The 27,455-nt window shown below is 40.4% G+C and overlaps 1 protein-coding gene across 2 annotated transcripts in view; it reads right to left on the reverse strand.

Moving 5' to 3' along the window:
* LOC147238760 (uncharacterized) overlaps positions 1–23,287 on the reverse strand; it is a 130,490-nt gene extending 107,203 nt beyond the window's left edge. For both annotated transcript variants that reach the window (XM_086197357.1, XM_086197358.1), the window contains exons 1-4: positions 23,010–23,287; positions 18,852–18,962; positions 17,470–17,567; positions 14,573–14,623 (exon numbers count right to left, since the gene is read on the reverse strand). In XM_086197357.1, the coding sequence (XP_086053483.1) occupies positions 14,573–14,623; positions 17,470–17,554 (136 nt within the window). In that variant the 5' untranslated portion in view covers positions 17,555–17,567; positions 18,852–18,962; positions 23,010–23,287. The remainder of the gene's footprint in view (positions 1–14,572; positions 14,624–17,469; positions 17,568–18,851; positions 18,963–23,009) is intronic.
* Positions 23,288–27,455: the final 4,168 nt, after the last annotated feature.

A 27,455-nucleotide genomic window follows, 5' to 3' on the forward strand; every position in this document is an offset into this window, starting at 1 on the left:
CTCCACAGGACATCTGGCCCACCTAAATCTGGCACTGAAATGACTATGTGAGCAATCACTGTAAGAACGATGAGTGAATGAGGCTCAATTGTAAACAGGGTCAGCGTGAGTGACCCAAGATGGCCCACTCCACAGGGGCCCCTGAGGCCATTTCAACTCAGGGACTTTGACTTCGAACACCCCTGCATTTCTGCAGAGTTTATATTTCCTATCTTCTCTCATATCAAACGCTATCTATGTCAGTGTTGCTGTCACTTCAAACCTATTGCAAGGAGCGCGAGAGGTGCAAAGCAAATTCTTCCTGGAAAACAAATAAGCAGCACAACACAACAGAACCTCCCTATGGAGAAGCCTTGAAATGGATTATCTGTCTTTAAACACCCACACTCCTGCCTCGATTCCTCTCTTCTCGACATCTCCTGTTCTGTGATCCAAATTATGAATCTCAATGGGAGGGTGAAAGATAAAAGTTCCCGCAGGAAAACAGCTTTTATGTAAAGACGAGGGAGCAGTGCGACTGGAGATGCAAAGAGGCACAGAGCTGAATGTTTAACTACCAAACTCCACTGTGTTTTTTTAAAGCATGCACTTCTATTGGTCACCGTTTCAAATACTCCCAGGCTTTTTGTTCTTTTTGTTTGTTTCATTGCCCGTAGTCGAGTGTGTTAAATCTGTCTCTGAATTATCTTTCAAGTCCAGTAGCGTATCGTCTCTGACAGATATTTTAGACAGACAGATACTTTAATCATGCAAAACGTGGGGAAAAAAAAAAGAAAAGAAAAAAAGGTTTACATGATTTAGTCAGATTTCTTCAGTGTCATAAAATTCATATTTGGCTTGATTTTGAAATGTGGTTGGGTCAGCATGACGTTGTTGACAGTATTTGGAGTTGCTGGGTTTGAAAATAAGTGAAAATTTTGGTCCAACTTTAAACGAGGTCTACGAGGAGGAGGTGGCGCCAAGCGCCCTGAAAACCATCAGTCTCTGAGTTAAACCTCTACCCGTACCCCTGTGCTTCCTGGATGCAGATCCAGACTACGGACTACTAGGGACCGCTTTAGAAAGTTGGCCCTGCTAATGGTTCCAATATCTCAACTTGTCCCTACAGGTGACCGACCTTTTGCAGTTAAGGCCCTCCAGTTATCAAGCCACTTTTTGATCTCTCCACAAAACTCACTTGTATGGAACAGCTTTTTCTTAAGCGTTGGGCATTATTGTGAATGTCAGTTTTGAGGTTACTTTACCAAGTATGTCACCTTTGCTAAATTCTCATATCCGTTTTATTGATGTTTTATGTTTTAGAGGCTCATACACCAGAGTATATCTTTACCAACACCGGCTGTTTTCTTCCTCTTGGTTTCTGCCAGCAAATCCACACATCCACAGATTTAAAATGAATTGTTTCAGGAAACTCTCCTCCTATTGACTAAACTTTTCCAAAAACATAGTGACTGCAGTTCTCATTATTTGCTCTTGTAATTGTTGGCTTTCAGAGAACATTTCTCCACACACAGATAGGGTTCCAAGACAACAAGCATAGATTCATATGAATAGAAGTCTGGCCTTGTTAACCTCCATCTCTAAACGTATCCCTACGGTTACAAAGTTCACATTTGTCTCTCTTTTTTTTTATTATTTCACTTTGTGGAAGACTTTCCCGTTATGTGAACAATAATTCATACCTGTGAAAGTCATTTCATTTCCTGCAGGAGGAACTATGCGCTAAATGAAATTAGAATATCTAAAGATGTAGAAATGTTGCAGTTGTGTGTTTTCAGGCTTTACAAGAAAACAAATGAGACTAATTCAAAATGTGATAATCGTTAAATATGTTGTTTCTTTCTATCCTGACCTTTATGAACACTTGGCAAAAGGAACACCCCCTCACCATTCCTACACTTTTAGTCATATATAGCAAACGGCGCTACAGATATAAGCATTCATATCAATCCATAAGTGCCAAGAGGCAAAAGGGATCCTAATGTTACGAGTGGTAATACAGCAGCCAAGATCCCCCCCCCCCCCCCATTTAAAACCCTTTCCTGGCAGATAAGCAGTAATGCACCAGATGACCTAGCTTAATTGGCCTCATTGGACACCAGAACAGATTTTGTACTAAGATGTGAGTGATTTAGCATTTCATTTTTGATCCAAGAAAGCCGGAAACAGATTTCATTACATAGGCCACAGGAAAGACTCCATATTGAAGCGTCTATTGAAATGCCAATCAGCAAAGCAATTAACTACCAACATATTGAGAACATTTTTTCAGAGTTTAAAATCGTTGATGACTGCTGTTAATACTATCAAACTAAGAACATCAAACACATGCTTGTAGGGGAAAGTGTTCCAAGTGTATGACATTGTGCTACTTTCATGGTACATCTCTGGGAAAGCGGTACTCTGGCGGGGACCAAAAGCAACCGGTCCAAGACCATCTTTCCCAAGTGGTCCAAGCGAACTGTAACGCAGGAGCGGGGCCTGATCCTGAACTGACGCAGTTGCAGGTAGCGACAGCAGAGGATTAGAGGTGGTCTGCGTGCTGCATTTGTTCAGATGGAAGAAAAACAACAGGTAACAGAGAGGAGAGGGCTGACCAGCCATCTGGGCCAAAGAGTTGACATTTCCCTGCAGAAATCTTTGACCAATTGCATAGATTTCCTTTTTTGATTTGTTTCACGCTGTGGTTATTTGCAAGTGATGAAATCGGATTTGTTGTGTCCAGACAGCTGTTGCCAACCTACAGCATACAGGCTTAAGGTGTCTTATTTCCATGGAGAAACAGGTTGCGAGCCGCAGAAAAGACTGTTAGAAATCCGATGCGATGGTCCAGGCTCAGACGCAGCTATAGAAATCAAATTTGTATTGCATGTTGAACCAGAAACTGTGCTTTGAATCAGATTTGTAAAAAAAAACAAATTTAAAAAAACCAAACCATCTATAAAGGTTGTATTTTAATTAGGTGTTCATTTAATATTTGAAATTTTAGAGCGATTATGAGCTCATCTCATTCGGATGCAGGTATATGACGACCACTCCTACTCCCGATATATTTGGAGAAAGGTTGATTTAATGTCCTAAATTTTTAGAGCTACATGTCATTATGCTTTACTGAGAATTGTTAAACTTGATTTAAAAGATGCCTCATGAATGTACCTTGAAAATGTGCTTGAATCTTATTTCAGAATATATGGTTGATGACTTGGAAGTTGTTATACATTAGACGGATTTGATACAAAACAAACAACAAACAAACGCCCAAGGAAAACCAAATCACAAACATCTGAAATTCTCTGATTATTTTTGGCGACAGGTGGCACAGTGGTTAGCACTGTCACCTCACAGCAAGAAGGTTCCTGGTTCGACACGAAACGGATGGACGGATTTCCGGTGACAACAGCCAAGGTACTTTGAATTTGACTTCAGGAACTCTGAATACTGTAATTGCCAGACTGAATAATGTATGTTCCAGATAGTTAAAACATAACATTCATTAAATTCCACATCGCAGTTCCTGCCCCTGAGGTTGGGGTGTGAGCTCGGACTAGTGCCATCCCATTATGTTTGCTCTGTGCCAGCAAAACCGTCTTCTCCTCGTGCCTTCATAAATCTGTGGGAGTTGATTAATGAAGCAGATTTCCAGCTATCAAGCTGGGTGCAAACTGTTCAATTATGCATCTTGGAGGTCTCCTTATATCATGTTTTAGAAGCTTCACCAGCTCTTTGGGACCACATGTGGGAGGCCTACTCTGAGAATCACCTCAGTAGCATGAGCTAGATTAATCTAAGACATGACCTTTGCCATAGCGTCGAATTAAAGTAGAGTGATTGGTGAGTACTGTCAATTTGCCCTTTCGTGAGGTCTTTGCGGGGGCTGTCACTAAGATTCTGGCAGGACTCAATTCATATACGGGAGGTAATCAAAATGCATGGCTGGGGCGAGGCGAGGAGGTAGCGGGCTCATGCTGTAAACAGAAAAGAAGCCGTTTACAACCTGACGCAGACATCTGTCCTCATCAGCCACAGCTGCTCGGAGACTGACTTATGATTGTCTGGTTGCTTTTTCAGACACTCGCACCGCTTTCATGTTTTATATTGGAGTATGCAATTTGTTGTACAGCAGTCTTTTTCGCTGATATCATTCTTGGCGGCTAAAAAAGCCTTGGGTGTTGTTCTGGTGGGCTTTCAGAAAACATTCATACCCCAGCAGGTTATTATTATACTTCTTGTAAACACTAGGAATCATTACAGACTTTGCACAAACTCTTACTAGGCCCTCCTCACCACAGAATTTTTTTTCTTGTCAAAGCAAGAAAAGCACAGGAGTAAACACTGACATTACCAATGGCTCCATTCCATTAATTGTCCCAGTGAGACGTATCAGAGAGGGAGTGTGCACCACCAGCATGGAGCCATCATTAATGTTGGTAATTCCACCTGCTCTTTTCTTTCTTTGAGTGAAAGGAGCTTATTGTTTATTTAATGTTCCCCGTCGTTAAGAGCCCTCATCTGCAAAAATGTCATCTTCAGATCCGCCACGATGAAATTATAAGATTCAAATTTTTTTATTTTTCCCCTAATAATTGACTCACGAAAAAATGAACACACACACACACACAAAACCACCATATTGTAGAAGTCTCTTTGAAGAGGAATTGTTAGAGATTACAGTCAGAAGATCAAAGAGGGAATTCTCAGATCACAGTCAGATTAGTCTGTTACGTCACACAACCCGCGGCCCCTGAACACGCTAATGACCTGCCGTGTGGGAGCAGGGCCGTAGTCTCTGTAACGTTGCAATGCACTGACAGGGATTTGAAGAGAATGACTGAATGTGCGTTTTGCTTTTGAGTGTTCCTTCGGGATCTACCAGCGGACGTCAAACTTCTTCACGACACAAAATAAAACTACAGACCGCTGCTGCTGGCAAGCCAAATGTTCCATGATTGAAAACAGAACTTCACAGGTTTTATGGGTTATACTTTTTAAAAATGTAAGATAAGTGCGTAACTATTAAAAAGATCTGATAGAATTCAACAAAAAATTTCTGTGTCTACCGTATCAAATGTGATGATCATATATTAGCTTATGATTTTTAATAAATTAAAAAAAACAGTTATCCCGCGAAGTACTGCTTGTGCAAATGGAAGCAAATGCAGCACAGAGGCGTTTAAAATCCCACTTACACTATTTTGTGTTCAAGGTGAACACCCTCCCAACACACACACACCCTTTCCAAGGGTTACTGAGGTGACAAAGAACAGCAGACAGATTTTCCCAATCGAAGACTTTTGAAGAGCTGCTTATTTTTTTTCGCATTTGATTTTCAGATTTGATTCTGGTGGCTGTTGACTCACATCAAGACTGTTGTTCATCTTATTGTAGAAAACTTACAGGTTTATTTTGTTTTAAATTTAGATTCTGTGACATGTTAAAATATAGAGAACAGAGGGTTGTTGGGTTTTTTTTTGCAGTGTACAACAGTCTCTTTTCTCTCCGGGAGGCGGTGTTTGTGGTCGGTGATGATTCCCCTGCGAGTGATGTAGCAGGTGGGTGGACGGATGAAACAAAAGATCAAATCGATAGTTTCAGCCACAGCTTAATTGCACAGTGGGAGCCAAAGTTTTTTTTTTTTTTTTTTTTTTTTTTTTTATTACGAGCCCCGGTCAAACTTTTAATATACCTTGAGCCTCTGGAGTATGGTGTTGCAGCACACCTGGCTTTGTCTCGGAAACAAAAGCTTTCTCTCAAGTTTTGTACGCCCCGTCTTCCAGTCAACCCTAGCAACTCGCAGTTTTCCAGAGAATAGTTTACAAACAGCAGAGAATGTAATGAAGTCACAGTATCTGAATTAAGCCGCTTATGAGATTAGAGTATTCAACCTACCTTCTCTGCTGCGGAAATTATTAGAAAACAAAAAGGTTTACCAAGCGAGGAGATTTAAACTGAATTGGAGATTTTCCTCTTCACTTCAAACGTAACGCTACTGAAATGTGTTTGCTGCAAATTAGTAATGCAGTTTCACTTCAATCAAATGTGGGACTTTGTGTGTGTGTGGGGATGCACCTCCAAAAATACTCTTGACAGTTTTGTTTCCTGGTCGTACATGCTTTTCCAACTCGGATAAAATTTGAAAAAAAAAAACAACCCAAAACAATCAATAAAGGGAATGTCACGGTGAGGCGTCGAGGAGGCACTTCTAATTTCCCAGTAAAGAACATAATGGGTTCCAAATGTGACACAAATGATCTCAGATCAAAGATAACGCTCAGTGAATGCAGCATCACATATTTCACACGCTGTCACATTAGAAAATTGGAAGCATGACCCATCCATTTTTTAAATTTTTTTTTTTTTAAAGTAAGGCTTCTGCTGACATATTAAGATAACTCATCAGCTTAACGAAGTGGTGAAAGGGAAAGTTTCAGAGATGCGAATGTGCTTGATTAAGGACTTCTCTGTAAAAGCAGCTCATTCCCCAGAGACACACATACAAGGTCGGAAAGGGGGGGGGGGGGGGAGAGAAAAAAAAATCGGAGCAAATGTTTAGTTACACAAAAGCTTAGCTAGCCGTTATGGTTGAAACGTTACTGTTGGGATAGGTGTTCTCCATTTTTGCAATAAAGGGCCAAAAAGTACATTTGTAAATGGTTAGCTATGCACTCGTAGTACTTGTGCGGCACTCATGTACAACTCCACTTTAACCATTCATTACATAATCCCATTTTAAAGTGTGGCAGTTTTTAAATTTCCATCCTTGTGTATAAATAAACAACCAAAATTCTCCTATATTACTTTAATCCTGGGGTGTGTACTCGTTAAATTTAACTACAAAGTACGGAAAATGCTAAAGGTTGAAGTATTCTTATTGTTTGTCCGTAATTATACCCAGAGGATCAACGAGGTGCTGAAAATGTTGAGTGGTTGTTTTTTTTTTGGATCCCATCTTTTTAGTCTGGCTTTTATGAAGTGTTTTCGTATTTTGTTACACACTTATTTGTACTGTTCTAACCCATTATTTTATGATCAATGCAAGCAGTTATGATAAATCGTATGCTGAACTGATTAATTTTAACTGCATTTGTTATTTTCATATTTTGATTGGATTCATGCCTTAACTCTTTCTTCTCTTTGATTCTTCAGTGTGCATTCGTCTATGTATTTTACAGATGCAGATTCTTATGTTTATTCACTCACTGATAAAAGAAACTCTTTGAATTCCTATTCATTTGTTTGACAGTTGCTACGTAAATGATGAGTGATTGATTTGTTGACGTTTAAAGCAATTTAACAACCGTTAATCTGAAAGGGAAACCGTTTGACAATGTGTTCAAACACGATCATGAAAGCGCATTCCTTCAATTGATGATTAATAGGTTTAAGTGCATGAAATGAAAAAAACATCCTTTTGTTTTCCAAACAAATAAAGCAATAAAGGAAGAATGTTTCTTGCACCTGTTGAACCTGTGCACAGAAATGATGAGATATTTCCCGGAGATAAGTGACAAGTCAGGAGGATCACGGAATTCAATAAGATTCATCCTCTTGGAATTGGATATCAATATGAATATGTCAACCTGACGAAAGGATCAACGGAGAAATTGATTCCAGAGGGCCCCATGAATGTCTTTAAAAACACGTACGTATCATCTATACAGGAAAACTTTTCCAAGCTCAGGCACCTGGCACAATATTTGAGTATAACCGTACAAAATCGACTTCTTCGGGATGTCAAATTTAGCACCAAGAGGACCATATCAAGTTCAACTGCTGTCAGCCAGGAAAAATATGAAGCTTAATAGACCACATGATCACCACAATTGGATGATTTAAGCATGTTAACAGCAACGCCTGGTACACCGAATCCAGCACCGGAGCTGGGGCGGGGGATTTGATGTAAACAGCGTGACACAAATACATCTGCCCTGCCTTATGTCGAAGGTATGGGCTGGCGGTGCTGGTATATGGTGTGGAGAATGGTTTCTGGGCAAACATCCAAAAACAGCAGTGACACCATATTTCACTGGCACCCTTATTTTCGCTTCAATCACATTCATGGAGAGAAGTTGTGAATTCATATTCTACATAGCTGCTGTGGCAGCGGAGTTCCCAGAGGACGACACTCGTCACGCGAGTTTGTCGCATTTACGAGAAACCGAAGCCATTCTGATTTAATAATGACGCAACCATCAGAAGTGATCGTTTTCAAAATCAGCTTCATTGTCCAAGCATACGCACATGTTCGAGGAACTGATTTGTTTTCATTGGGTTTTTTTTATGTAGATATAAGGCTAAGTGTATACTGCATACAAGTGAATTATGTATACAACAAAATACTACAAGGGCACTTTGAAAGCGTATTCCTCTGTCGATGTGAGTTCTACCAAAACCCAGGTAGAAAATGCCTTATTTTCCTCTTCTTTTTTGTGACACCATAAATAGTAGCTTTCCTAGTCATATTTGTAGTTCCTTTTGGCCTTTTGTAGTATCGTCATTGGTGTTTGCAATTATCGTTTACGTTTGTATTGTGTTGCAGTTCTGTATTACTGTTTTCTGATACAGAAAAACTGCAATTTTTCCTCATCACGTGCAATGGGAATACTTCCTGTAACCACAAGGTGGTGCTATGGCTGTACCTTCATTCCACTTGTAAGATGTCTTGTGGCCAGGACTCATCAAATGTGTGAATTCTGGATAAAAGGTCTAACCATGTGGAGTCCAGCCTCAATAGTTTCCTGTTTGATGGCGAAGTATCTCAGCCGGCTCACCATGGCAACACAGTATGACCAAAAAACTCAGTTTCTACAGGCATCCAGCAAAGTTCTGACAGTGTTTCTAAACTAAATTTGCAATGGATCTGGTCAATGCGCTTGGAGGACATTCAAAGTGTAAAAAAATGAAAAAGTGTTTTATGATGCCAACAGGTGGCGCTACAAACTGCTCTCTGCCAAAATGTACTGGGTCTTCCTTGGCCAATACTACACCCCTCCACCAGGTTTGGCCAAAAAAAAAAAAAAAAAAATGGCCACAGACACACATTACCGCTGACTGTTACTTTATTGTTGGAGGTAACAAAGCAGCATGCAAAAATTTGATTCACTGCGTTCTCATTTATATTTTTCAAAAATGAGGAAACTTTGCAGAGTGCAAAGTTATGAGGCTGAATGTGCGATTATCAAGGATGGACTGATTCGATATTTTTGGTGTCGTCGGTGTGTTGTATTTTTCCAAAGTCTGGGTTGGCGCCTCCTGATAGCCAAGTAATGGATGAACCATTACCCAACATATCATTCGCTCCATAAATGCAGGGTCATTTGCTCCAGAGTAAACCAATGAAGTGGTCACAGATACCCTAAAAAAATTTAAAAAAAAAAGAAGTTTTTCCTGATAATTTTTTGGTCAAAAGGAAAGGAAGGCTATCACTTTGCCCTTGAGCTTTTCAAGCTGCCCACACACCCTTTCCAGAAAAAAAAAGCTATTATTTTATACCAATTTGCTTTACATAACTCCAGCTTAGCTTGAGGACAGACTCACTGTTAGATCCCGGGGTCCTGGCGGTCCGGCCTTCTTTTCCCTTCAGCCAACGATGTGTGGGCAAACCAACTCCCGTTTGCTTTGCTCGGCTCCATAAATAACCTGTTTGTCTTAATCCATCAAGTTTGTGGATGTAGAAACTGCTGCATTTGTAGCATGTGGGGGCTGAGTATTAGCTGGATGTCTGCAGTATCATGATGTATAAGCTTGTTCTTTGAACAGGATCTGGTCTGCTACAGAGCTATTATGCCAGACTAGTGCCACCAATCCATCATGCTTAAGCACAATACGGCCTACTTCATTGGCAGCGGGCCACTGGTGCCCTCCGTTCACCCATTTAAATACTCAAATCTACAAGTGACTTATTCATAAGGCAGAGCTGTCCTGAGGAGTGGTCAAAGGCTTGTAAATGATCCACCACTTCCTTCACAAGAGCGGCAAATGAGCATTTACTCAAATGCACCGATCTGAACACATGAAGCACATCTGGCTCCCTAAACATCTGGTTGCACAGACACATGACAAAAACCATCCTGCCCTTATCCCCAGAAGTCCCCTCAGCAGTCATTTTACACTTTGAACAGTTATTTTTCCACTTTCCAATTATATCCTTTTATCAGACCACCTGGTGATTGGTTTTAGGTGATAAGCAGCGTGTTCGAATGGAGAAAAAAAAAAAAAAAAAAAAAACAAGCCATCGCAATGTTCAGAATCAGAAAGGAGAGAAAGAGAAAACTGCTTTTTCGTTATCAGACAAGGGAGGGTAGAATGAAAAGTCAATTTTTAAAATGAATTTAAGAGTTACGTGAGCATTACTGCAAGGAGACACTGTGTGGCTGATATTTTACGTTAAAAGATGTTTTTCCTTGTGGAGACAAAAAGCGACTAAAAAAAAAAAGCAACAGTTTGCTCATTTTTTAAGGCAATCACCTCATTGACTAACCCACAAAGTCCAACCACGAGCTGTATCGGTGGTTTGATTCAAAGCTCTGACCCACGGCTACGGCACATTTTTAGCATGATGCGGTTAAGTTTATGCAAAAAAACCCACAAAGTTTAGGGAAAAGATCTCTGTTTTGCTTTTAATTAGAACTATTTTATGGTGAAAGGAAGCAACACTCACATTTTTACCTCCTGTTTCTTGTTTTTGTGTCATTTCTTTGTGTCACTAGAAGTCAGAAAGAGCTGGCCATGCATATTTAGCTTGAAGCTAATGGCTATGTATGGCTAGCAATCACGAAGGCAACAAACAATCAGAAAAAAAATCTGTTTTTTTAAACTTAAAGGCATTTCCCGGTACCTTCTTGGGTGAAGTATCCGACCATGAAGCCTCGAATGTGACTTTCTTGCGTCACTGCCTCCACCTCTGTATACAGACCCCCCCCCCTTCTGTTTGTTTGACTTCCTACACGCTCACAATCACTACAACTAGATGGCATCCGTCTCTTCAGTTTAGCGTGATGTCACCAGTTGTATTTGTGACTGATATGTTTGTTTGTTCTTCTGCAGAGGACAGGCGGGATTATCCAGCTGAAAGATGACAGCAACCAGGTTCCAACAGGGCGTCTGTGTTAGCGACCTCACCCAGGGGGGCACATTTTTGCTTCACTGTTCTTTTTGTGTAAAGTTGTCAGTGCGAGGTGGGAGGATGTGAACACAGATGTGCGACTGTGTTTCACTGAGACTTCCCTTGAGGTCACATCAGCATTGCCAACTAGTGGATGTTGCAGACCGTTAACAAATGCTAAGAAGGTAGAACGTAAACCATTGTTAAGACACTTTCCGTAAAACACTTAATTAAAGCAGCATGTACATACATAACATGCATTTCTTGCAATGTAAATCTCTTCATAAACTGCACGGTATGTTGAGGAAGGAATAAGAAAGTGAGTGAAACTCTGGAGCCCTCACAGTCTATTTGTTTTTTTGCGTCTTCTAACACAGGTCTTCGTCTCCAGATGCTCAGTCTGAGAACAGAATGAAACTAAAAACAGCTTGCTCTGAAATAGTTGCAAATGGCTTTTCGGTGCCAAGGCACATTGCTCGAGTGCTGATGCATGCCAACTGCTTTGGAAATTGGCGAGAAGACGACTAAGACAAGCATCTGAAGCAGTATCTGTAACAGCCCTGTTTGTATATCAAATATGCACCGTTGAAGTGTAATGAGAACTAAATAGATATTAAAATGCCATCCAACCATTTGTATTCATACAGGTTTATTGTTGCATGCTCGGTGTCAACCTCATGCTTGTGTTTTACCTCGTTATTCAGCTATGACTCAAAAACTGGCAGTGAGAAGACACACACACACACACACACACACACACACACACACACACACACACGCTGCTGCTGCACTGTGATATTCCGTCTCACTGGAAGCTTCCACGGCTCCTCTATGTGCTTATGAATTGTGTACGTTGAACTTCAGCAGCTAATACACAAATTAGAATGCAAGAATCAGCGCTTATGTTACTTTTGGATATCATCACTGACCTTTCCTGCATTATTGCGCCTATGTTTACTCCTATTTTCCATCGTGACATTCAACCTCGATCCGATTTGCTTGCTGTAAGCGTGAACTGCCTCACCAACCTGGTGCGGCTTTCCATCGAGATACATTTTCAAAGTAAAACTATTATTAAACCTATGCAAGCTGTATCTAGCTTTTTCTAACAACAAGCAAACGCAAACTTCAGCAAACTGTAATAAATCTACTTTGCCTGATTGCACTCAAGTGACCCTCATGTAATGAAACATTCCTGACATAAGCAGTCAGGAGGGTAAGACTTTTTTTTTTTTGCTGTTTAAAGTATCGGCGCCAAATCCTGCGAGTTCTTTCCCGGCCCGTGCTGCATCCCTCCTCTGAATTTGGTGAAGCAGCTTTTGTAGTCCGTCTGCAGAAAAAAAGGCTGTGTGTCTTGAAATGTTAAATTGACAGGAGGGTCTATGATGACTGGCCGCACGATCGCCGCACAGCGACGAGGTCCTGGGTTCAAATCAGACAGCCAGTTGGTGCTGGTTCCTTTAACGCGAAGTTTTCATGTTTTTGCACAGGTTCTGTGCGAGTGCTCTGGCGCCCTGCGACAAGTTAGTTTAACTGGAGACTCTAAGTAACCCGTAGTCTCTCTCTGTGAGCCCTGAGATGGCCTGATGTCTTGTGTGTACCCAAACTCTCGCCTAACCCCAACGGACACGCTCCAGCCATACTCAGAACTGGAAAGATATGGACAGGGGATGGACGGACAGGCCTCACCATCATGATTTGTGACATCAGAGATAGTTTGGGTGCCAAACTTGGACACCAACATGTTCTCACAATACATTCGCACCATGTCGTACAAAAAGATGAGAGTATAGGCGCAATGTTCTGGGCGTAATGCTACGGTTGTCACAGCATGGGCCGTCAGGACATTGGCACAAACACCTGCAGCGAGAACCAGCTAAATGGTGGACATTCCTTTAATCCTGAACGATCATGATCCTGTGATTCAGGTCTGGTCAGGTTTAGGGGAAGAAGTACTTTTTGGTGTCAGGAAAAATTTATGATTTGGGTTGATATGAAAAACAATACATCATTGAAAAAATGTGTGCGCAAATGTCCTTAAGTTTTCCTACATGCTCCTGATTATGTGGGTTAAATATGAATCCTATAAATAATAAAAAAAGACGGGAGCGAAGACGGACGAGGGCGGTGGCAGTTCATCGATGGCCTATGTTCTCGTAGCAATAGCAAGGCTGAGGCAACTACTAAGTGTATGAATGATAAACATTTCACTTCATTGTTTGTGTCCAACAGTTTAATTTGAAAAAAAGTATTATCTGTATATTTATTTATATACTCAAGTATTTTTTGTTGTATACCTTGATAAATGTGTGGATTTTCAATAGTTACACAAACCACAATACGCGGGTTGGCAAAACACTTGAGCCGTATGTTACATAAACATTGCTGTAGCATAGTGAAAGCTCCTGTAAATAGGGAATATTTCTGCACACATCACGACGTAATGGTAAAATAGAAATGTTGCTCTCTTCTAACAGAATCTGAGTAAATATAGCATCTGTGTGCCTTTTGAACTGCTCGGTGAACGTCGGGAGAAGAGAATGGAGGCGATTACAGCTCCATCTGAGAGGAGGGAGAAGAGGAAAAACTAGCACGGGTGCCAAAGGACAGGTTATTGTGTCCCTGCTATCTGTTAGATTGATAGCAGTAAAATCCTGGATCTGTTTACCATGCAATCATCACGGGACCTCGTTTACACAAACAAATCTGAAAGCAGCATCTGAGAATATCCTAATGGCTCACGCTTACGAGGCCCACACAGGTCAAATCGATGGGATGCTTTGGCTTTGAACATTCTTCTCATGTATTGCCAAGGGTTTTCCCATGCCGCCCAATTTACAAGTTGGGAGATTTGCTCAAACTTTTCATTTTCTTGCCCTTGTGCATCCTAAAATGTTCTTGTAATAGAACAATAATAGCAAATACAGCATTGGAACATAAAGGCTGTTGCTGTGAGCGGGAACTGCCAGCTGGATTTGTCATAGTCCTCTACTGTAAAAGATGAAATCCCGCTTTGCTCTCGCAGTGCACAAGTTGTGGCCCTGCATGAGATGGTATCACCAGATGCAAGGTTCGCAGCACCTGAGCAATGTCAAACAATTCTCAGGAGCTTCTCCTGCTCTAATCTGCATGTATTTTTCAGAGTTTCCTTCCTTTTTCCTCTGTATTTGAGTATCAAGAGCAATAAAAAGTGGGTCAGTCTTGTAGGAAGGAGACCACCCGTCTCCACCTGTGCACTGTCAGAATTGAAAACGCTGTAAACCTGGAGCAGATTAACATTTTCTGTCTCTGTATTGATCTAGAGAGCTACGTTGCCATGGAGGCAACACACAGCACAGCATTTTTAAAATCCATACAATTTCCCACCAACCGCCCAAGAACAGGTCTACCAGACCCTCGATGCATAACGGACCGCACCACCGCAAAGCATCACTACATCTGAAGAGTGGTTCAGAGTTTTCACTGACTCACCATTCGATGTCTTGATGTCATGACCATCCACTGCGTGACTTGTCGTTGGCTCTGAAATTCAGAAGACAGCAGCCGCTTATTTTCAAGCTTGAGGATAATTGAGCTAATACTTAAAAACAAACAACAACAACGAGGGAAATCCAACCTGTTTGTTCACAAATGACCAAAATCCTAATCTTGTGTAATCCATGTTGTCTTTATTCATTCATATGCCCAGTAATCCACAAACACTTGGATTTGAGCTAAAAGAAAACTACTAAATACATGTAAGGGTAAGTGCTAATGTCACGAGTCAGTCCCTCCAGAAAAATGCGATTATGAGATCCTGTAATTCAACACAGAATCAACCAAAGTCCGCACGTTTATGGGGGGGCTGGATTTTCTAAAAGACGCTGCACTCTCAATGCATAAATCACAGCTTTTCATGCAAAATGTCTGAAATGTGCAGGGCTTTCAGGATTCCATAATCCCCGCATTTCCCTTGCAAAGAAGTCACACGTCTTCGCAGAAACTTGAAAATTGTCCAGTTTACTTCACACAAGAGCAGCCATTTTCCTCCTGTTACCTCGGGAACGTTGTGAAGTGATGTCATCGGAAAGCTGCAAACCCCACGAAGAAGACATGATGAAGTCCGCAAATTCTCAGTTCATAGGAAGCCAGTAGAAATGGCTCTTCACGTTAAGGTCGTAGCCTCGTGAGAGGAGACGGTTGGGGAAATCCCTTTTTTTCGTATTCATCCAACCGAAGTTTTTGCTAGTTCCTGCTATTTCATCGCATAACGTTGCATAAATATCCCGCATATTTCATGGCATTTTTAATAAAAAAACGTGCTGCATAATCAAGGATTTTTGACCTGCAACAATAAAAAAACAAAAACAAAAACAACCTCCATTTTCATGGAAGGACTGACTTGTTGTTTAATTGGTGGCGTTCTGCTGGATGTGAGACTTGAGCTTCTCTCATGTCCAACCGCCGCTTATACTGAACAAAGAAGGAAAACCAAGCCTCCCCCTGAGCTCCTATATGATACAAACAAGGAAGTTAGATTTGTTTAGCACAGTTTGAAGCTAGCAGAGCCCAATCCTCAAACAAATGTCCCCAAGTGCCTGTTTGCTGATGCAAGTACACCAACAGGTACACCTTGTTCAACACTCATGTGGGACTTAATGGAAGTTCTCAGTGAACGGGTAAACAACTAATATTAGCACACGAACATTTTGTGCGATTTGAACCATAACAGCATGTTGGGAGCTCTGTGACACGTATTTAAAACTGTAAACCCAGACTCACACTTAGGTAGGTCTTGACAAACAAGATACCTGCAAAGAGACACGACGTCAAGGAATAGCGCTGAAAGCTGAGCCGTGCCATTGACCTGGAAATTAATTGTTGCTGCTTTTTGTTGTCGTTTCACATTTGTCATTATGCTTCATTGTCTTCATTGTCACTGTACAAAACAAGACAGTGAAGCATCTCCCTGAAGTGACTGAACATCCAAAAATAGTAATTAAAGTAAGTCAACACGCCTTATAAAATTGCTAATGGTTTCAGTGGAAGTGATATGAGGAGCATTTTTCCCTCCTCTTTTGATTTTAGGGAGTTATATGGAATAAACAGAGGAAGATATAACCACCATAGCCGCTGTAGCTGCACAAAGACGAACCCCACTACAGCACTCAAACCTAATCAGCAGTAATTCCCAGGAAAAATGATTAATCCATCAGAGGAAGGCTGCTTTTCCGAGATAAAAGATGGTCTAAGATGAGACGAGAGAGAGAGAGACGCAGGTGCTGTTGTTTTTCTCCTGCACCAACGGTGTTTATTCGCTAGTATGGAATATATCTATACATCTGAATTAGCAAATAAATAAGCAAATGCTAAATATACATCACTGATCTTTCATATTTTCAGGTTCTAACTTAAAGATGTGCAGTGTAAATGTATTAGCTTCCATGGATTCATTTATAAAGAGGCAATAAATCCCGAGACATTTTTCTCCCCTCAGTAGAGCAGCACAGGTTTCATTTTCCAGGGGTTTTACAAGACAATATTAAACGGCTGCTGTGTTGCCAATATAACCATAAAAAAGCTTTTGACATTTTACCACAATCGTTATTAAAATAATTAAAAAATGCAGCTTGTTCTGTCAATTATTTATACCCCTTACATATGCAGTAGAAAAAAAGAAAGAAAAAAAAAAGGCATTTCAAACATAAAATCAAACTGCGATTAATCTTGCCCATCTTTCAGGGAGAGCAAATTGGCTCCGTGATGAAATATTCATAGAAATGTTAAGGATTCAACTTACGAAGTAATTTGCCATACTTGATTTCAAGTGTGTCTTGTATTTCCAGATGCTTTGAAGTGAGTGCTTTTTCTATTTGTATGTTTTGAGTGAGTGACAGAGCGTACGCGTGCATACATGCTGCTCGAGTGTCTCTACAACAACCCCCACCCCACCCCCACCCCTTCGCACTTCGGTGTCACTCATTTCTGTCGAGTTTCCTCTCTTTTTCTCCCGGGCCCTCGAGGATCCACAAAAACCTGTAGTTTATGTACACTTCATATCTCAGCAGCAATCATCTCAGGGGGGACCTGGACTGTTACCCCGGTAGAGAACAACACATCATTTTCTCCTGTCAAGCCTTCTGTTAAGCCTCATCACAAGAGAACAAGCACTCAGGATCCATGATATTATTAGTCTCCCACGAAAGGTTGGTCATTCAATTCTCCCCCAACTTTAGCAAGGTCCTTCAGCGTTCCGTGAAAGAGCGAGAAATAGGAGGTTGAGACGAGGCCGAGCTTGTGTTAATCCGAGGTCTGTGCTGAGAGGTGTGTCTTAAAAACAAGGTGATTCAATATGTGCACATTTTACGGTTTCGCTGTAGGGTACTCACGCTGGCGCTGCTTGGCTGAAACCACTCCAGGATCAATAGAAGCCCTCAGGTCTTCCACCCGATGATGTGACAAGGTCAGGAACATTCTCAGAGCTGATCTGTTAGATACAGATATTTGCAATTGAATCAGGGAACTTGCAAACAAGTTCAGTTGGATTTTTCCTGCCTACAACATAGTCCAGGTCTGACTGGGGGACTTCAGGGAGAAAATAAAGGTGCTTCTGCTGTATTTTCAACAGGGAGGCACAGTTCAATCCCACTCTCACTCTCAAAGCCCAAGGCTTAATCCCCTCACTGGTGCAGACGTTTGTTTGAGGATCGCCCTCGCCGCTGGCGCCCGCCTTTCCGTCCTTGCCGTGCCCTTGAAGGGCGTCCTGGCAGATCTTCACTCAGGATGCCTCTTAAAAAGCCATGATTTCCAAGCCTACGCTCTCCTTTACCCCACCTTCTGATGTACTTCTCTCCAACTCTTAAAATCTCCTTTAGTTTTGTTACGGTCTGCAAGTTGTAGCCCATTAAAAATCTATTAAATCTGTTCAAATTCCTGTGTGGAGGCCCAACATCAGCAGTCAGCACAAAGAATGGTCTGTACCAACAGCTACTTTATGGACAAAAGTAGGAATATACTGTTGCTTCGAGTGTTTCAAAGACGCAGAACCAGTCGTTTTAAAATATTAAAAGGCAGTTTATAACGTTTGCCTGGATGAAATTGTGGATTGAACCATCTGAAAGTGATGGTGGCTGATTTGCAATAAAGACTGATTGGCACAACAAAAACAACGGAAATCTAAAAGGATTCTTTTTTTTGTGGACACACAAATTACCTGGTTCAACTCAATGGGTCGTGTTTGGGTGGTTTGTACCAACGAACAGACTTTGCAGAAGGAAACGGGTATTTTAGTCCTGTTGGAGCCCCTTTCACAACTTTGACCGAAACCGAAGAGTGTTACATACCGTAACCTGGCATTTATAGTGCTTGAATCTAACCAGACCACCTTGACCATTATAAAACATCACCCTAAACCGAATTAATAACGAATAAAATTATTGATTTACGAAATATCATCAACAAGGTCCCAGCTCTGCGTTGAACAAAGCTCGGCTTCCTACAGGCATTTTTGCTTTGATACTGGAAAGTTCTGACGTGTTGCCATCACATAATGCGGTGTTAAAAATGTGCGGTTATTTCACGTATTTCTCTGAGGTGAGTCCTGAGAGATACGTTGGAATTATGGTACCCGCCTAACAATTAATACATTTACATGTTAGAGAAAGTAGAACTGTTGCATTTGTCTGAAAGTGCCATTTTAGTCAGAACAAATAATAATTAAAAAAAAAACACACACACATTTGTCCATACAGATTGATTTACCAAAACTTGCCTGGCATTCTCACATGTTCTGTGGGTCCAAACGCGTCGTATTTAACCCTGAGGACAGCCAAGGGAGGCATCATGAAGGCTTGGGCGCCTTGATGGCAAAAACAACACATTTCTGTATAGACAAGGAGACAAAAGGGTAGTATGGTTATGGAAAAAAAACAGAAAAAAAAGGTCTTAAAATTGCAGTTTCACATGTTTGCCATTTGGACGAAAGTCTGTTGACAACCAGGTTTAAGGGGACATCGCACCACCTTCTGTTTCAGACACTGACGTACTCCGGTCAATAGATTGAGTTTTCTCCAGTTCATGTGTGCTGGGAAAACAATAATCCAATGAAGTGTTAACAATTAGAGACAAAGTAGGTTCCATTGGCTTTTCATTTTTACCAGTGAGATGATAAGAACTCTTCAATGCATTGACATGTCGGATTTCTGTGAGGTCTTACAGGAACATTTCATTCTTTTGGCCACAAGGTACCCTTTCCTTCTTTCATGGATATCATGGCTGACCTCATTACCAGCGCTTGGACAAGTGTGGGCAGTTATAAATCTCATCTGAGCAGTCTGCCAATCCCAGCCGGCGAACGTGATTGTTATCCTTTGAGAAATTTCCCTGATGCCTAACGAGGCATTTAAGCTTCTGCGGTCGCCTTCGGAATGAAAGTAGGGCTCAGGAAGAGGAATAATGCCCTCATTCAGATTTGACACACTTGAAGGAAAACGCTGATCATTTGGAAGTCATAAAAGTGGAAAGCGAGCGAGGGAGACACAGTCTTACAAATGTTTTTCACTCCGATTCAGCAGTTTCGGACCAAACGGGTATTAGACTGTGGACTTTTCTATTAGATTTAAGCCAAGCTGTTCACTAGCCTGCCGAGAGAAATCCCCCCAGTAGAATCAAGGAAAATAATCTCAATCCTTGCATCATTTTTCCATCACTTTCCGCTGCTAAGCAGACATCAGTTGCTGCTTTTATATCCCAAACCATGTCTATGAAATAAACAATCTAAGTGTAAATTATACTAATCAGCATGCGGATCTTTTCTCTTGAACATGATTCAAAGACAATTTTCAAACTGTCAATACAGCATAGTTGATACTTTCTGGCTGTCCCATATCTGGCTGTCCACTTTCTCAAGGTTTTTTTTTTTATTTTATTTTTTTTTAGGAGAAGCAGTAAAAGGCAAAGTAAACATTTTGGTTGTCGACAGCCTCAGATAATATGAGTTTCTAATTCCTGAAAATCTGGGCTGACTCATAACACACTATAGGGGATAGAGTAGGAGAGGAAGGAGGAGAGCTGCCAGTGATTGATCGCTGAGCTGTCGAGAGGAGCTGCGAGGGGGGATTGGGAGAACTCGGATTTGAGAATATGCCAATAACTCATTTCCAAAGAAATAAACATCGGTTGCATTTGCAGCAAATCGGAGAAGCAACAGAAAAGAAAATATGTTCATTTTTAATCAACCAGTGTTTCACTTATATTGGGCAAACCAACCAAATTAAAGAAATATCACTATTTCTGGTGTCAAAGACAAAATTAAATGTGGGCAGTGATTTGATTGATGTAGAATGTCAATTTTATGCAAATACAATGAATCCTATATTTCACATTAAACATTAATAACAGGGTGCTCTTACAAGAGTGATGTGGACTTGACAGCTTCAGAATGTGGCGATAAAGACAGCCTCGGGGGGCTGTCATGTTTATTCCCGTTCTCTCCTGCTCGAGGTAGCAGGTATTTTCACACTTGATTGCTCTCTTCAGGACCGTGTAAACAGCCGGACCACCCCCCCTCAGGACACAAGATAAGCCTTGTGTGTGGAGTTACTCCAGTCTCATTATGAATACACGTGTCAGAAGGCTTCACAAATGCCTTACGCAAAATGACTCTTTTCATGACATTTTACATATATATGTTTCTTTTTTAAATTTCAAAAAGAAAGTCCTGCACACTAAACTTGTAATATTTGTCTCGTGAAGGCTTAGTGTCGAAAAGTCACAAGTAAATCAAATTTGCGGGATTAGTTAGAGTGTAGGTGCTTCATTACTATCAGCTTGCAAGGTACGTGCAAAGTATTCTGTAGTTTCAAAAATGTGTAGTAGATGTACTCAAAGTGTAAAATGTAGTTGCAATTTTCTTCAAAATGATATTCACCTATTGTATAACATACCTAAAATTTTCAATACTGAAACATCGTTTGAACGACATTTTGTTTCTTGAAATTATACAATTTTTTTCTACTACCTGAAGCCAATCAGATAGTAGATGGTGCATAGGTGTCCTTGTGGGATTGGCTGGAAAAAATTATCAAATGCTTTAAATTCTCTACCCATTTTTGAGAAGAAAATATGGTGTTCATTTTGAAGCATAAATGAGCTGGTATTAGCATCGAGCTAACGTTATGCTATGCAATGTGTTTTGAAGATTATGGTGTACATCAGAAAATCAACTTGTTGAATTTATTTTTACCATAAGAGAAATATATTTCCATTTATGGAGATTTATAAATATTCTTGTATACATTAGGAATATTAATATTGGGGCGTTCTTTGAACAATTCCTGGAAAACCTATTTCTAAAATGAATGACTCCATAGCTACGTGGTCTTGGCAGTGAAAATAGACTACAATAGTGATCCATTACAAAACTTCATTAATTTACGAGCAAATCTGTCTTATTAAAAATGTTTCTTTATTTTGTTGAGTTCAATCATATCACTTCTGTTAAGTGAGTCATATCAAAAGTATATTTCATCATCCCCAAAACTCTACGCATCTGACTGCAAAAGATACAAGCTAAAGCTTCAGTAGAGGTGGCTCCCTGGATTTTCTCATTCGTTATTTCATTTTTTCTCTCTCTTGCATTTCCCTCTTTTTCTTGCTTATGATCCCTTTGACTTTCGGGTTGTTTGTCTCGCAGCAATCTGAGAATGCGCTACAGGCCTCGTCGGTGTGGCAGCTCAGCGTCTGCCCTGTATCAGAGGCAAGCGTGTGGCTCAGAGAAACCTTTTTCTCACGCAACATCAGTTCTGTTTATGCTTGGCTAGAGTCTTGACACTATACTGTAAAATAGGATTATGCAGTCATACAGGTAGTGAGGAATGTTTTGCTGTCTGCTACGCGCTTCTGCACCATCAAACCCTCATGGGGGGGTAAAGAGGAAATCTGTAATTGTTATAAGCAAACAAATTTAAGGGTAGACATCCGAATGGGTTTAGTTCTTAAAGAAGTTGCAAAATGACAACGTCCCTCAAATTCTCATTTCTTAGAACTAAATAACCCACTTCAACCCTTCGGGATACATTAAAAAGCCCTGGAGAAGACACATGGTTGTCGCTCGGTCAGCCTGGAACCCTGTCGTTCACCCTGAACGTTAGCATCCCACTGACTGAAAGCTAACATGATATTAAGACCGGATTTCAAATTACAGGAGAAAAGCTCCACAGCAAACAATTGTTCATATGTTTCTAAAACAAAATAAACTCCACAAATGATCACTTTTCATTTTGAAGCATAAATAAGCTGGTATGAGCATTCAGCTAACGTTATGCTATGTAATGTGTTCGAATTCTAACTTTAAACTCAAGATTTAAGATTATAATTCCAAATGAAAAAGTTCACGCGATACCAGCGCTCCTGCGTAGTATCAGCCAATTAGAATTACATTAATATTTTCATTATTCTGGTCATTTAACGCCCAATTTAACTGGCAACAGTGATGCCAGTAAATCAGAGAGAAAAGAAAGAAACTTAGACATTCAACAAGGATACTCAAGCTAATGTTGAGAGACACTTTCCTTATTATTCCTGCTTTGGTCTCATAAGTATTTTGTCCTTGTTTTTCTTTTTTTTTGGTCAATATTTGCATCACTTCATACTGGTAGTAACAGCAGGCAACTTACAGAAGCCTATGACAACACTAACGTAAGTAACGAACCACAAACAAAGCACACTGGACTCTCATGGATTTATAGCTTTTACATTTATAAAAAGGACTTATGCTTGAATAGGTACATTGAAAATACATTTTTAAGTTATATGTAGATGAGTGGGCAACCAGAGGCAGAAAACTAAGCTCAAAGCATGCAGCAGAAGACAAGACTAAACTAGTGTTTTAACAAACATTTACACAGAAAACTGCTAAAATACTACTTACCTAATGACACAAAGTGGAAGAACATGCTAAACCTGGGAAGGAGGAACACCAGGACCAAGACTGGAGTTGATGATGCCTGATTGACTAACGAGCCTCAGGTGAGAACAATCAGCAGTAGGAAGTACAACACCATGAGGAACGCAAGGAAGAACATTTCAAAATAAAACAGGAAGAATCAACAAATGAGTGACAAACTTAAGTTGCACAATGAAATTAACAGAAATGAATAATAATGGTAACGATTAACTGAATGTCACTCCCAATGCCAGCCCATGCAATTATATTCTCACAAAAAATAGATCATTATTTTTCAAACATTGTTGTAAAACAATGAAACCTTTTTTAATTCATTAAAACGAAAAGCAAAAAAAAAAAAAAAAAAGCACAGGCGACTACATTCATTACATTTGTCTATTAAAACACATAAAAAACACTGTGCACAATTTTGTACACAACAATGTTTCACCAAACTGTGCACCGCTTGAGTATTAATACACTGGATTCTGCTTGACAGTGTATTTTCGGAATGCCCTCCAGTTGCCAGATTTTGTTGAATAATCACATCCGTTCATTTTGAAGTTTTTGAAACTGCAGTATTCTGTTTGTCTCTCTTAATTTTGTTGATTTACCTATCTGGCTTAGATCTTGAACTGGCCTAAAAAAAAACATGTTTTTTTTTCTTCCTAGTTTGGCTGACAGTACCCGCTGGAAAAGTTCCCATACTTTCCCTCCCAAGTGTGGGCGTTAACATACCTTGACATAGCATATTTGGAGCTGTCACCAGCCTGTGTGCTACTGTACACCAGGCCAGGCATCAGTGGCATCCCACTTTCTGCGAAACTCAAATCATTACCATCATAAAAGGGTTGGTGGGTGGCCTGGATGGGCACTTGTCCTTTGTTGTATTTGTCTTCATTAACCCAAATATTCTGTTTTATTTTCAGCAAATATTTTTTCAGCGTGATGCTTTCCAGTACTTTACCACACTGCCCGGACGGTTTGGCAGTAAGAAAAAAAATACAAACAAACTCTCTTTATTAGCGTCCAGAGGATCAAAATATCACAAGCAAGTAACAGAAATCCTTATTTTAGCCAAGTAACGACTTCTAAGTCTAAGAATGTGCTGGATACTCCTTAAAACAACAAAGACAACTTAAACAGATACTGCAGATAGGGCAGGGGTCAATTTACATTCAATAAATCCTGAACCTTCTCAGCTGTAGTGAATGATATCAAAGCTGAATTATATTAGATTTGACTTGAAAGAGAAAGGTTCCAAGCCTTAATTCCTCAGAGGAATTGAAAACCTGTGTTTTTATCCGTGTAATTTCTCTTTTAAAGCCCCCTATCTTCTCCCTCCGGAAGCAGAACAAAGTTGTCAAATAAGATTTGTTGTCGTGATCGTTCGTTTGGTATTTAAATCCTTTATAGTTTATGAATGGGTGACAAATTAGAAGGAAAAAATAAAAGCCAACATGGAACCACCAGCTCTGAGATAGTCGAGGAACTACTGGGAGGGTGGAAGACGGCTAACGGTTTGATGATGGTGTGGTGGAGTGAGATGAACACGTCAATCAAAGTCACCCACAGAAGTGTGAGGGTGGTCACAGTGTATAATTCACACTCATTAAACCACCCAGTGACACCCCTACCCCTCCAATTTGTCCTGAAGCATCCAAATGGGAAGTGCCCCCCCCCCCCGCTAACGTTATTTAACATCTTAAAATTATTAATTTAACCAAAACAATAACAGTATTTCAACAATTTTCTTTTTTTTTTTCCTTTTTGGATTGCAGTAGGAAAAGTTTTGGAGTTTTTAGTCAAATGTGCAAAGTTTGTTCCCGAGATTGTTCAACTGAACAAAACAAGACTGACGTCAGCTTGTTAGTCTCATAACATCCTATATTCTACATAACGTAGCCTCTATAATTGGTGGTGAAAACATACCAAACTCCGATGTTCAAGATCAGAAATATGATTCATTTAAGAAAATATCAACGATTTAACTCGCGTCCCTTCATGAGCTGTCGGTCAGATTGAGTTGACGGTTCGATTGAGGCGAAGGCAAACTCGCTTTCTTATCCTATAATCAAAAGTTCAACCAAAACTAAACAGTGCTGTTACATCTGTTTCCTCTTTCAATCAAGTAGACTGAGTTTCTTCGGTATCTACGCCGACTGATTTGCGATTTATTTTAACCTCTCCTCGTCAATTCCTGAGGGTTACTGCAATTGACAACATGGTGAGGATATCCAAAGGTAAAGACCATTCAAAAACCGAATCCTACAGCAGAATGTGACTTGTATAGTCTAATTATGCCTGGAGTTCTGCCGAGTACATTTTCAGAGCATTCGGTACAGAGATGTCAGGATCGCTGACCGATAAAGGCCATGGATACGTGTACATATATGATCCCTCTTTAATCAGACAGCTTTGTTCCTGTATCTCCTCCACTCCCACACACCATCACTGCATAAATCCGATAGTCCTCTGAATCGGAGTTGATTTAAACAACAAGAGAGCTTCGTGTCCAGCCAGAGCAGGAGAATGGATATCAACCCAGCGACATGTGATTTGCATAGACACCACAGAGGGATTAGACGGTGATCTGTTGCGTCTCGAAAAAAAAAGCAAAGCAGAAATGTAGCTGCTGTAATTCATGAGCAACCCAAGCCCTCAGATTTGTTTTCATGTTATTCCAAGCAGCAAATCCTGATCAGACAGTTATCCTGATAGGAGGGAAAACATCCCGGCTTCACATTTAAATGACTGTGGTCCCCAACTTTTATCAATGACAGACAGACAACGGCACGTCAGGCAAGCATCATTTGGCATTAAGTTCTCCTTCGCATCATATCTAGGAAGGCTGCAGTGCAAAACAAACAACACATCTCAGTTTTTATGCTTTTTTGGCCTGTTTTTATTTTTATTTTTTTTATTTTTAAATCCTTCAAATTTCATGTTGTTGCCCTCTGACAGGCCTGTGGGTAACTTTCCAAGTGGAACATGCAGTCTATCTGAAGTGTCTTTTTAAAGGCACAGACACGACACCTGCTGCTCTCGCTGAAGGGGAGTCCCCAGTGGCGTTTTGTTGGGCGACCATGTCAATTGTTTGTTTGCATACTCAATAGCTGCAGGCGCTATGTTGTCTAGCTCTGTGAATAAGGAGCTCATCATGTGCCAACGGGGAAAATCTGTATGCTAGCCAGGGAAATTCAATGGGATTGACAGTCACGTAACTGTCATTAAAGGTAAAGACAAGCATCTGTGGGATGATGGAAGCGAATGACGCGGGCAGAGCGCAGGTGGTTCTCATTCACTCTGTCTGACGGAGAACTACAATGAATACAACCAACATAATTGCGAACCAGAAGCGAGACATTTGGGCATTTGCAGCTCTCAGTCTGGTCACAAATAAGGGTGTTTTTAAGCAGCATTTTTTTGGTAAGATGTAAGGATATTTTCAGATATTTTTTTTTAGGTCAACTAAAGAATTGTGGTTTGGGTAAGACGTTGGGATATTTGCGGGAATTACCAGCGAGTTTTTACCAAGACACTGGGTTTGGATGTTAGCATTTGCTAACGAAATAGTGCATTTTTTAGCGCGACATCAAGACATTTGCCGCCACTTTTGCCGCGATGAAATCAGGTGTTTCTGGTGAGATGTTATGACATCAGCTATTTTTCTTGAAAAACCACATGCGCAGCTGTTGCTCTAAAAAAACAAAAGGGATCTTGAGCGAGATGCCGAGACGGTCGTAGCCATCTTCCTAGCGACAAAACCAGGTGTTTTCAGTGAGACGGTGGAACATTTGAAACTGTCTTTCTTCCGACAAAAGCCGGTAGTTTGAACAAGTCAGGCTTTTTCTGTTTTTTGTTGTTGTTTTTTTTACAAAGATGTTGGAACATTTGCAGCCATTTTTGTTTATGCAAGAAACCCTAATTTATCCTTTTACCAAGTGTTTCTTATTGTACCAAACCTAATGAGACCTTTACCACAGCCTTGGAACAACTTTACTCTGTAGTTTCTCAGTACAGGAGTTCGATCATTCATGATTAAAAAAACAAAACAAAACATTTGACGATTCATGAGCCTTGTCGCATCCCATAGTTGCTCTTAGCACATCTGCAGGTTAAACATAATTGTTTTATAAAGAGTTCTGAAACTCTTTTAGCACAATACGGTGAAGGAAAGTTGTTGCTTATCTCGCTTAGCCAATTTGCTGCCCTTGATATCACCTGAAAAAGGTGGTTACAAAGATGAAAAGCAACTTGTCACAGAGCTTTTACTTTATTGTTGCTGCTGATAAGGTCAAAGATTGCCAAAAAAAAAAAAAAAAAGTCAACATGAAAGTAAATTTTATCCTTTAATATGATAATAAACTATTTTCAATTAGTGTTTACCCTGGAGCTTAAAAGCTAAAACTTTCTGAAAAGGTAGTTGAA

Source organism: Aulostomus chinensis, chromosome 24 (assembly GCF_037954235.1).
Source record: "Aulostomus chinensis isolate RoL2024-O1b breed Wild chromosome 24, RoL_Achi_v1.0, whole genome shotgun sequence".
Lineage (NCBI taxonomy): Eukaryota > Metazoa > Chordata > Actinopteri > Syngnathiformes > Aulostomidae > Aulostomus > Aulostomus chinensis.